The following is a 12,769-nucleotide window of genomic DNA, read 5'->3' on the forward strand; positions in this document are numbered from 1 at the left end:
GGCTAACGCTAATGACACGCATGCTAACACGTTAACATGCTAACGTGGCTTCTGGTGGTTACTTATCGAGTGACTTGCTTTCTCACATCCTGTCTGCGTGTTTTCTCCATCAATCCTTTCAGCTGATTGTCCAGAGAAGGTGTTATTTCATCATGTACATTGACACTGAAATATAAAGTGACTTCATCAATGAGGTTTTTATCACTATCATCTGCTCCTGATTTAACGCAGCGTCAACAACAACCACAATCATTAGTTCTCGGAGATCTCCAACATGGCCGCCAGGAGGCGCGTTAAACTGAAAACAGCGTGATTCATAGAAGAAGATAAACTCTTTGTGCTGTGACAGTTCACAGCAGGAAGAGAGAGAGGAGTGAGGGAAGCTGGGTTTTACACAGTTTTACATCCCTTGGACATAATAAGACACTCAGGGACGCTGACACTGACTGTCTGAAGTTTGGGTGGCTGGGTTAAACTTCAGTGTCCCCGTCTTTGAGGTGAGTAGAAAATAATCAAAGCTAACAGAGAAACGGCTGAAATACGAGTTAAAAAAAGGGGCAAGTTTACCTTTTAACGCTGAGGATTTCACTGCACGTTAACGATGAAACCTTAAGACAAAGCTGGCCCACCCACCCAAACGCCCCCCCTCCCCTCGCCGTCTCTAGACAGCAGGTCTTGATGAGTGTTCGGGGGCTGCCGGTGCAGAACAAACGCTCGCTCTGAGAGGGAGGACGGGGACTGGGCTCGCACCGCTGCCACCAGGATAAAAGATGCTTTATGCTGGCGATGACGCGGCCGTCCTCCCAGCCTGCAGTGGGCTTCCTTTGTACACAGTGACAGCTGACAGCACTTTCTGTTCCACAGTGTGTGTTTGTCAAGTGTGTGTTTCTGCCATATTGTTATTATGACACGTGTATGGGCGCCTTTAAATGGCAGTTTGGCACGTTGTATGGGGGAGGTAAAGCACTCGAAGCGTCAGCGTCCCGGCGCCTGGAGTCCTCCACCTGTGCTCAGATTACTGTGTGTGTGTGTGTGTGTCAGTCCCTCACTGTGACGCACACACACACGTCCACGCTCGAAGGTGTTCGCTGTGGGTGCGTACTTACGGGTCTTCTCAGTGACGACGACGGCGGGCCCTTCGGTCCCGTCCAGCAGCTGAGCGTACACGCTCATCTTGTACTGCGTGTTGGGCTTCAGGTTGTTGAAGCAGTGCCTGCTGGTGCCGCCGCTCAGCTTGGTCTCCTGTTTCTGACCATCTGCAGCGAAAACACAAACATTGTCACCATTTTCACCTGATCCTGAGTTTGTGCTGCGGAGGAATGTTTCATTTGGACAAACAGAACAAGAGAAGAAACAAAGCTGTGTAGGTGTGTTAGGCTATTTATAGACGTCTCACAATCAAGTCAACAGAACCCTCCCGCCGGCCTCTCATCAAAAACGCCTCGTTTCTGTCTTCGTCTGTCAGCCTCTGAGGTGGATTCTCCCGTCAATGAGTGTTATGTATTTTCAGATCATGTTGCCTCACAACATAAAAAAGAAACTCCTCTGTCGTTCGGTCCACTCTCACATCACAACAGGCTCAACTCCCTCTGCTGAGCGAGTAAAGGCGACTCATGGATTCCTGTTTATTCCAGATGTACCTGATAATCATGTGAGCGTTAAACACAGAAGCATCAGCTGACTCACTGGATCTCTTCAGCATCAGCAGTTTGTATTTCGTCATCCACATTAAACTGTTCACAGTGAATGAGTGATGAACCAAACCCAAACTGAAACAATCAGAATGAGTGTGTCGGGTGGTTACTGGCACCCGTCACACACGTCTCTAAGAAAAACATTTTATCCACAAAACACTCAATCCTACGACTTCATAGCGGAGGGCAGGTGGGACATTTTAATGAGTGGAGGAGCTGGAGCTCTGTGCTGAGTCGATCATTATAGCCGGGCTTTCTAACACACCGCCAACACAAACGGCATCCAAATGGACTCGTTCTGATACCGTGCAGGTATGTGAGCGGACACCGAGCGAGGGGGGTCAGTTTAGCTGCTGCAGGACGGCAGCAGGTTCAGCACCAAATATCGTCCTGATATTTGGTGCTGAAGAAGAATTCAGTCAGGACTCACAGTAAAAGGAGCATTTAATCAGTGATGTGGGAGTAACAGAATACTTTAACTGTGGCAGCCCGAATGTGTGTGTGTGTGTGTGTGTGTGTGTGTGTGTGTGTGTGTGTGTGTGTGTGTGTGTGTGTGTGTGTGTGTGTGTGTGTGTTATGCTGAGGAAGCAGACCTTATTATCCTGCACAGGGAGAGGTCGAGGGTTGATCCGTAAACTTCAATAACAATAACAGACAATAACTGTGTGCTGCAGGAGGATTTCTGAAAATATGCTGTCGACTCTTCGTGTATTGATCTCTTTCCCTCCCCCCTTTATTTCCCACCCATCCACACCGAAAACAGGACAACTGAATCCCTCTCCTCTTCCTCCTGCAGCAAACACACTCCTCAGGTAATTATTTACCAGCTGTGCAAACATAAGTCCTCGTTTAGCTCTGCTGTGTGCTGGGAGAGCCGATAGCTCGCAGCTCCCTGAAGAAACACGGGGGAGCCTCCATAATGTGAGTCTTTTATGTGATGTTAATGATGGCAGTGCTGCTGCTGGAGGCCTGAAGGTGATGAATAACAGCCATTACCTTCCTATGTGGTGGATGACAGCTGTATTAAAAGTCAGTCCTACCTTTGAGGTGGCGACTGAAAGGTGGACGCGTGCGATCGAATCGGGGCCGAACCATCTGCTGTTTGATGTTATTTTGGTGTGTTGTGAGTGTGTCATCAGTTTCAAACAAATGGGAAAATACGCCATTATTTCTGCTGGCACTGATCCAGCTGGCTGCAGAGAATCACAACCAAGAATATAACTGCAGTAACTGCAAGATGTTTTATGGAGGTGACTTTGGATTTCTGACAGCTGAAGATGAATACATCAAAGCACATCAAACACAAATGATTTCATCAGGAGTTTAACACAGACTTTGGAGCTAATTTGAGACAAGCTTAAAGTTTCCTACGGGCTGAAAGAGTCTGCTGTGCGATACCTCTGACTTTTCCCTTCAGCATCAAACATAGAAAGTTTAACCGTTACAGTCACTGAGAGATCCTGAACCAGGATTAAAATCATCGCCAGGCACAAACATCTCCACTGAAACCGAACGTTTGCATTTCAGTGCATCTCCTCTGGATTTCTGTTTGTGGGATTAAATCCATATTTTTACAAGAAGCTGCGAAAAGGAAAGATCGCAGCAGGAAATGATCATTCTGATGGATTAATCACTGACAGCAGATGTGCTAAATCACATTCAGAGTGGACAAACTGAGAGCGTCCACAGTCCTCCACCTGTGACTGTCTCCATCAGAGACACAAATACAGCTGCTGTCCTCACCGCAGAGGTCACTGCAGAAGACATTTAAACAGTAACGTTCAGAGACTTGGGTTTGATTGTCAGACAGCTGCTTCCAGCCTCCACTGATTTTCACACTCTCCCACACACGGCGAACCTCCAATAGAAGCTCGTTCTGCTGTTTCTATGAAACGACGGTCTCGCAGTCAGAGAACGTGCTGCAGGTGCAACCCAAACTTCTGAGAAGAAACTGAGAAGAAACTAACGCTTCTCTGCTGCGAAAAGTTTACCTCTCAGAAGAGACACAGCCAGGCATAATTACTGCCATTCCTGTAGCATCTCATCCCAACGCACTTGGCAGGCATCATACCGACCTTTTGTCTTTTTTCCCTGCGTTTTACCTCACGCAGCAAATGTAAATGTCACCCGGGCTGCGGTCCGTAAGCCTGCCTTGTCTACAGAGCGGCTCAGTGTCTGATCACACAGCTAAACCTTTAAGACTGTCAGCATGTCTCTGAGGGGATACAACAATATCTTTGTCATCTCGGGCTGCTCGAGGATTCAGAAAATTGGACAGTCTCTGCGCTGCATACTCAAACTCCCACTAATGAAAGCATGAGAGTATGCATGAGGCCCCTCCTCCTACCAGCGCAGACATGCAGCATAGGCGTTTGATTGGAGAAGTGAGGAGAACCACAGCTGCATACACAGTAAAATGAATCCTGCTTTTGGGCTGATAGAGAGGTCGTGATGCACAGTCACGTTCAAGAACGACATCAGCCTCCACCAGATAATCCTGCCAGCCGCGACTGTGGCAGGAGAGGCCTGAATATATGCGTGCGTGCATGTTATCTGCATTTGCACGCTTCTTCTCGACACAAAGGTCCAGGTGATCTTCGTCTTCTCAGAAAAAGAGAGCGAGGCCGTTAAAACAACGATCATACACACCAACAAAAACACATCGACTGCAGCAGCGCTTTCTTCAAGGAAACATCTGGGGAAATAAACTTGTTTACCATCTTTCCCAGATTCAGAACTGAAGATCAATATTAGTTTTATCTCTGCGTGCCCACTGCAGACATGGCTCCAGTCAGCTGAGCACAGAGGTTAGAGGCATCATACGTTCAGGAGGTGGAGCAGGCAGAGGGTTGGTGGTCCGATCTCCAGCCCCTGCTGCCTGCATGTCCAACTGTCCTGGGAAAGAGTCTGAATCCCACATTGCTCCTGACGGCGGTGCCACCAGTGTGTGAACGCTGGTTTACGTTGTGAAGCGCTCTGATTGGTTGAAAAATGCCATACAAATGGAGTCCATTTCCCACTGGAGACGCTGCATGCAGCCACGGCCAAGCTGCACCTCCAGTTCAAAAGAGATCCTAAAATCTTTCTGAACAATCAAAATGGGACGAAGCATCAGCTGCACCTCCATCAACAAGACTTCAGCTGGTCCCTGGTCCTCATACAAACTTCACTGCGTGGATCTATTCTCAGGGTTTTCTGACACCAAAGGAGGTTCAGTCACTGAGCTTCAAGTTACAATACTGAAAATTCATTTCAGCACTGTTGAGAATGAGGGAAACATATCAAAAGGAAGAATAACACCTGTGTCACATGGACGGGGTCTGCAGACGAAACACTGAAGCGGACCACGCTGCTGTATGTGTGCATGTGTACTCACTGAGCAGCGACTCGATGACCGCTCTGTAGGTGCTGGCGTGTCGGTGAGGCTGCCACTGGGTACACAAGCTCGTCATCCTCACCTGATACGCATTCAGGTTAGTCACCCCCAGGTACACTGCAGGAAGGAAAGAGAGATCATTCATCAAGTGTTTTTCCTCGAGGAGGACACATTTTCAACAGTCTGCATGTGAGATCATTGTCAACAGTAAACACATTTACATGCAGAAAATTATTGTGGAATCCAGTTGTTGAATTCTCCATCCACAGTGGGTTTAGTCTGAACGGTGAACATATGGCCCTCAATGGCAATGTTAAAGATGAATGCTCCACAAAAGGGACAGTAGGGCTCATACAGTGTAGGGCTGTCAACAAATATTATACATTTCAACTGGGAATAAAAAGCAGCACCACCGCAGCAAAACCAGTTTCTGTTGTCCAGTAATTAACTTTTTGTTTGTTTTTACCAGGAAAATCTATTTCAGTCCCTCATATTTAAATCTGTCCGGTCATCATGTTCTGTGTTTGGTAGATAATATTCTGGTTCAACACACTGCTCCTCTGATGTCCGCTCTCTCTCTCACGATTCGGTGAAATGGGAGTTTATTTCAACCAGTTCAGAGTTAGTGGTGATTGCTGGAACAGTGCAAAGACAAACCAGGAATGTTCTGGTTAGTTTTACTGCGTTTCTGTCCCGTTTGAATGAAGTGCGTTTTACAACAATAAAATTGCTGTTTTTGTGAATGGAGTCTGGTCGCTTTGGCCAGAGTGATTCAACAGCTGCTCCTGGTTAAACAGAAAGGACTTTACTCTTCAAAGGGAAAGTATCTCTGCAGGGATCCTTCCCACAATGTTTTCAGACGCATTTTATAACAATCTGAGTCTGTCAGTGGCAAAAACAAACACTTTTAGAGGTCGTACATTGTCGGTGCGCAAACACCAGGAGGGATGACACGGCGGCCGGTTTCGTGGCTGCCGGCTGGGTGGCACGGTATGTTTGACTTTTCCTCACCGCCTATCACAGTCATCTGCGCTGGCTGCTACGAACACATCCCATTTTATTTCCACCCTGCCTTGGCCAAATGTTGAAATTATGAGCGAAACACTGACAAAAAAAGCATTGAGATGTAAAAGCAAAACCTCAGCTTGTTCTGAACTCTAAAAATATGCATTGGAGAGTTGTAAGCATTCTTCTCTACATCAGATCAGAGGAACCACACGCCATCGTGTTTCCAGATGAGACTTTAAATGTACGACCAGTTGGTTTAAGGACATGAGTTATTTACAGAGAAACGTAACTTCACTGACTCATGCAAATGCAGCTTCTGCACACGCACGCACGCACGCACGCACACACACACACACACACACACACACACACACACACGCACACACGCACACACGCACACACACGCACACACACACTTCATTTATGCAGATAGTATATATTCACTTTTACTGGCCGACTTTGAAAGCATCCCTCGTGCTGAGTTCAAAGACATTAGCATGCATGTCTCTGTGAGCTGGTAATGGCCTTGTACATCACAGCATATTTTACATTCACTCTGACAAAACAGAACATTTTCCAGTTGAGCCAAACATCAAATTTGCATTATTTTGGACTCTGTGGATAAATGCATAATGCATCTCTGCATAATGATCTCCCAATGTGATTTAATTAGAGGACACGAAGGGATTCTTAATGGAGCATCTGAACAGCATAATGCAGACGGCAGGAGAGAAAACATGACGCTGACTGAGGCTGAATACGTTGTTTGGATAATCTGAGTCAAATCTAACTACTGCTGCCCGGTACAACAACAGCAACTCCTTGAGCAAAGTCTTCAGTAAAACTATTATCTTATCTTATCTTGTCTTCACCCACACCCTCTGACAGTCTAACACCTATAATGTGGTGTCCTTAATCATTTTAGTGGCCTCACAATGTTGAATACTGGAAACCTGGAAGAGCTCAAAGCCTCATCAGTTTCTCAGGACCTCAAAGGGCCCACCGGCGCCTGTAAGGACATTTTTTTGTTGTTTATTTTTCTTCCCGTCAGTTGACGCAAACGCAACGTTCACATTTATACTCATATTAACCATAGTTATAAAGCTAATACTGGCATGAGTCGACTTAAGCCATTTCAAGATACAATCACTACAACAGGCTCAATACACGCCAACAGCAGGCAAAATAACGGTTTTTAAAACTGACGCAACTCTGAGGCAACTCATCAATTATGTCTCTCAGTGATCCACAGACTGATAAAACTCCAACAAAAACGGTCCGATAACATCAACGAGCATGCAGAAGATCAACCGCAGTAAAAATATTCAGTCCAAAACATGAGAATAATCCACAAAAAGACATTTTCTCCTTTCAAATTAGCCGTTAGCATGCTAGTCCACTTGTCTTCCGACGTCACAACTTCGAAAAAAAAAAAAAAAAAAAAATAGGCCGACTATTTACGGGCCTGCAGAAACAAAAACACTGAGACATCAGCTCATTCAAAACTCTGCAGCTCGACTATGAAGCAGAACCAGGAGCAGAGAGCACATCGTCCAGTTTCAGCTGCTCTGCACTGACTTCCTGTAACACAAAGACCTGAACGGACCAAGCTACATTGCTAACATTGCTAATATGATTTCTTGGTGGTGTGAAACGAATCGAGGTTATTCTTCTTATTAACGTTCATCCATCGCTGGCTGCTAACCTACGTCCACTCACTCTGAAGCTGGATGCTAATGCTAAGTGAAAAGGTATCACAGGGAAGTCAGTCTCCTTTTTGTCCTCAACAACTGTGGAAGTCGTGCTGGTGTGTGACATTGACGCGTCAGTCCACTCATCTGTGTTTGGTCCATTGGCTTCATTAACATGCTGCTGAGCAGGATGACAGACAGACACTCAACTCCTGGGATCCCACTGGCCTCATATCATTTAACGCTCTTTTACAACTCCACCCATCTCTCCATCTTTCTTCTTACTTTACCCACCTTCTTCAGGTTTATTCCCCATCTTCTCTCCCCTTTTTCTTTGCCCCATCTCCCCCCAAACTTGTCCTTCAAATCAACCAAGAAGTGCTTAATTATCATGCAGGCGAAGAAAGCTGCGGCTGGGATGCGAAGCGACGCCTGCGATCCATTTAAAGCTTCGTGTTCGGGCGTTCGGCTGATACTTGCATCGAGGGCTCTTACCCAGAGAGGAATGAGAACGGATGAAAGGGTTGAGGTTCAGTGTCCTGTTCAAGGACACTTCAAGAGGACATGTTTTTTGTTGGTGGCTTTGGCTGTCATGGAGATCAAACCAGAGACCTTTCAGATTGAAATGGGTCATTTCAGCGAGAGGCCGGCCCGCGGTGAAGTGGTTAATTATCATGCAGAGGAGGGAAATCCAGGCTGCTGCTCAAACGATTGTACTTGGGAAACAGCGATTGATCGAGTGGGGGCCAGACACTCGGAGAGCCTCGGGAAGGGTCCACATCTCCAGCGAGATCTGAGATCTGTTGAATCTGCAGTTCATTCCAGGGTCGGATGTAATTAGGCGAAGCTGCCACTGAAGGTGTGAGACGGATATCAAGATACCGACGTCTGCAGGCATCTGGCTGCTTCTCCCGTTACATCAGAGGAGATCGATCACACGTTACGTGATCGATCAGGTTTAGAAAACGCCAATCAAACAATGAAGTCACTGACAAGAAGAAGTTCAGAGTTAATGTCGTCTGTTTCCCCTGTTGCAGGAAACTTTAATCAATGCTGGCATGAAGAGAAGTAACATCTATTTATTGAGTTGATTTATTTTGGTTAAATTGAAATGAACATCTGAAGATCGTGCTGTGAGGTTTTACTGCTAATTAGAGTAAAAATAGACAGAGACACTTTTAAAGCTGCACAAACACACAGAGCACCTGCTGATGATGGAAAACGAAGAGTTTGTGGAGAAATACACCAACAGTCCAATCCATCCATCATCCAGCAGAACAAAGAGAAATAAAGCGTCGCTAATGAGGCAGCAGCTGAAATCTCCTCCGTCAAAGTATTTTAATCACATGGTCACAATAAAAACTTCAAGTCTCTGTCCTCTAATTAGCATACGAAGGCGTTGACAGCTGAACATCTGTCTCGAAGCAAATCTTTAAAATTTAAAGGACATTTCGCAGTTTCATCCAAAAGTTTGTCTCCAACCGCAGCTGGTGCTGTCACGGAGGTGCAGCCAATAATAATCTTTTTAAAACAAAGGTTAAAATGAGCAACAGCTGGGGAAAAGGAGTTATGATATTATTTGCAGCTCATCTAAATGAGACAAGATGTGCAATTTAGTCATTTAAGTGCGGTTCAAACGGACACAAATTTGGAGTTTCATCTAAATAGAAATGACAGATGAGGTTTGGGTTTATTATTCTCAGATCAAACATGTAGTTACTTCACTGCAAACTAAGCGCTCACTGAGCTGAAGACACAGAGATGCACTTACGGGTCTTGGCCCTCCCTGAAAGGGCCTCGCTGGATCCCGTGGTGTACGAGGCGATGACCTTGACACTGTACTCCGTTCCGCTCAGCAGGTTGACGATCAGCATGGTGTTCACGTCCTCGCCCACGAACGTCTCCAGAGCTGCTCCGGGGGCTGTGGAGGGGCGATAATTGAGGTGAAACGTCAAGGAGGAGCAAATGGTCAGTGGAAGGAAGGAGCGCAGAGGAGCGGGCTCCGACACGATCGTTAGCTTCAATTCCAGTCAGATGGAGAGGATGGAGGACGACATGATGCAGACAGGAAGACAAAACCCTGCAGACTGCAGCCTGACCAGAGGACGCTCTCATTGTTTGGATTCATCAGCATTACGTTCTGGTTAGTTCAGTTTCCTGAAGACGTACCTTCACTGAAACCGCCTCAGTCTTCTGTCATTATTACTGACTGAAACATTCATCTGTGTGTCTGCACGGACTCCAGCTGCAGCTTTGATTTGTTTTTCATCCTTAAACTGAATCAAACGTGAAAAAAAAAAACCTGCCCTTAAAGGCACAAACACAAAATCAACACCAGCTCCAACAGAAAAACGAGTTTGGCTTGAACTCTTGATACAGATATTGATCATCTCGAGGACACATTCAAATCATTGTGTTGTCCCCCGACCTTTAGAGCCACCGTCAGGACACACAGGGAGGAAAGAGGTAGAGGGTGGAAGTAGGTAAAGTGTGTGGATGATTCTTTTCTTTTTAGACACTCATCTATCTTTGCCAATAAGAAGAAAATACGACATCCAACAGATAAACACTGTGTGTAATGAAGGCTCGTCCTCAGGAAACTTTGACTTTCAACTTACTGAAGAAACTGAAAAACAGCTTGATGCAGTCTGTGCGTGTGTGCGTGTGCGTGCGTGTGTGTGTGTGTGTGCGTGTGTGTGTGTGTGTGTAAAGTACCAGACACGGGCTGGTAGACGACTCTGTAGCCCATCGTAGGGGAAGGTGGAGAGTCCCAGCTGATCCTGAAGCGGTTGTACCATTCCTCTGCGACCCGCAGGTTCCTGGGAGCTGAGAGAGGAACTGAGGAGGGAACCAGAGAGGACGAGAACCAACATTCAGAGAGCATTTCAGCTTTTCAATGGATGAGATCCATATGTATCCTGTACTGCTTTTATAAGCCACTATGGAAAAGGGATGAAATCAAATGAAAGTTAAAGAGAAGATGGTTTAAGGAAAGCAAACGGTCATGAATGCGATGAGGGCAAAACAAAAAGACGCTGTGTAACAATGCACTGGAGCACAGTCAGCAGCTATGAGGCAAATCAAATGGAATAAAAGCAAGTCTGCTTTCCAAAAAAGTCATTCTCTGCACGTCACGATGATTAAAAAAGTGCTTTATTAAAGGAAACCGTCATCACAGAGCAGAGGGAGAAAAGTACAGCGAGGAAATGGAAGGACAGAAACTGAGTTGGCAAGAGGAAGATAACGAGGAAGAGTCAAAGCCGGATGAGAGTTTGATAACACTTAATGTAATTTCAACAGTCAGCACGGCCGTTTGAGTCTGTCAGAAAGACACTGAAGCCAGAGGAGTTTTCACTGGGATGGAAAAGAAGAGGAGTTTGGGAGATGAAGCGAACGGCAGGAGAGTTTAGAAAGTTTCTCTCTCTGAGGAGTGTGTGATGACACACACGTCTGTAACCTCTGTGCAGCCCGCTCTGCTCGTCCTGAGCCCTGATAGATTCAAATCCCCCCATTAATGGGAAACCAGAGACTTCCTCAGGTCTAAATCCCCGAGTGATGCAGCCGGCTGTTCTGTTGCACGTTTGAAATGCTAAAAACCTCCGATCGTCTCCGTGTTCCATCAGTCCTCCCTGAGCATCCATCCTTCCCACCGTTTTACCAGCTGAAACCCAGATTATGGCAGCTCTTCTGCCTCATTTTCCCTCTTCGTCTTCCACCGTCGTTCACATTAAATAGCCGATGGTCCTCTCTGCGTCCACCTCGGAGCATGTGCTGCATCCTCATCTGTTCAAATCACTCGTCTCTGCTGGAGCGTTGTCCATCTTTTCTGTGTCTTCACTGGTCCAGAGAAAATCACTACCACGCTCTGAGCTGCCACTCCCCCAGTATGTTGTCACCCTTCAGGCCTCATGCTCAGGAGAAACTGGAGATTTAGTGGTCAGGCCACTGATGGCCAAAGAACAGCACAGGAACATTTTTCAGAACTCGGGTTCTAGCTCTGCGTCTCCTGCTGGGGGAACTTTGGACAGCCGAACAGTTTACAGCATCACAGAGTGTATCGTCTCATCTGTAATTGAAGTCTCAGAGGAGGCAGTCACCCTCTGATCTGACGCTGCACGACACTGGAAAAAACTGACACTGCTGCATAGAAACTGCAGTATGAAAAAACACAGACACATGAGCGCTGAGTGTTACTCCTGCAGATACACAATTGACAAACATTAGCTTCATAATTCACTCTTTAAAGTCTGTCCTCCTCTTACATCTAGCACACATGGTTCAGCCCTCTGCCACCCCTCCAGAAATCAGCGTGGACTGCTTGTGTGATACAAATGAACTTGTGCGTCAGTTGTGTTATTTACATGAAAGCTAACAGTTCAAACCTGCATGGAGAAGATAAACAGGCGTCTCAGCGCAGCTCTGAAACAGCAACACACAGATGTCTCTACATGTCGCTCGGAGGTCAGAGATCGATCTGGATGCTGCTGGTTTTCGTGTGTGCGTTGATTTCTAACACTGGGGCATGAACCAGCACTGGGACCAGGCTGTTAATGGGAACTCTTCCACTCAGAAGCCACCTTCCATTAAAGAACACAGGCAGCATCATCTGTGACAGCAGCTGCATCGAGTGCATGTTTGCATGGCCAGCCGTCAGTTCTCTATATGAACGGCTGCATCAGATCAGTTTATCAAACAGCGAAACAGGCGGGGCTCATTTTCAGGTTGTGGTTGGCAACTGGTGGGACCTGCTGTGGCTTAACTTCCTCTTTCACCACTTAAAATCCTGGTGAGTCTCATCCTCTGCGCATCTTTTTCTGCCATTTCTTCTGCAGAGTTTTCCATCTGAGTCCATACAGAGACCCGAAGTCATAACATCAATGTGACCCTCTGGGTTCTCTTTCAGTGACCCACAGATTCAAACCCTCCAACACCAAGAATCCTGTTTCAGCTCGAACTCCAGTGAGACATCAGATCGTCACAGCTTCAAATCTCCAGATTAA

General features: G+C 46.4%; 1 protein-coding gene across 3 annotated transcripts in view; it reads right to left on the bottom strand.

Moving 5' to 3' along the window:
• LOC139345930 (collagen alpha-1(XIV) chain-like) overlaps positions 1–12,769 on the bottom strand; it is a 117,078-nt gene that overhangs the window by 44,211 nt on the left and 60,098 nt on the right. For all 3 annotated transcript variants that reach the window (XM_070984814.1, XM_070984813.1, XM_070984815.1), the window contains exons 21-24: positions 10,485–10,607; positions 9,541–9,690; positions 5,071–5,187; positions 1,107–1,256 (exon numbers count right to left, since the gene is read on the bottom strand). In XM_070984814.1, the coding sequence (XP_070840915.1) occupies positions 1,107–1,256; positions 5,071–5,187; positions 9,541–9,690; positions 10,485–10,607 (540 nt within the window). The remainder of the gene's footprint in view (positions 1–1,106; positions 1,257–5,070; positions 5,188–9,540; positions 9,691–10,484; positions 10,608–12,769) is intronic.

The sequence above is a fragment of the Chaetodon trifascialis genome, chromosome 17 (genome assembly GCF_039877785.1).
Source record: "Chaetodon trifascialis isolate fChaTrf1 chromosome 17, fChaTrf1.hap1, whole genome shotgun sequence".
In the NCBI taxonomy this organism is placed as follows: Eukaryota; Metazoa; Chordata; class Actinopteri; order Chaetodontiformes; family Chaetodontidae; genus Chaetodon; species Chaetodon trifascialis.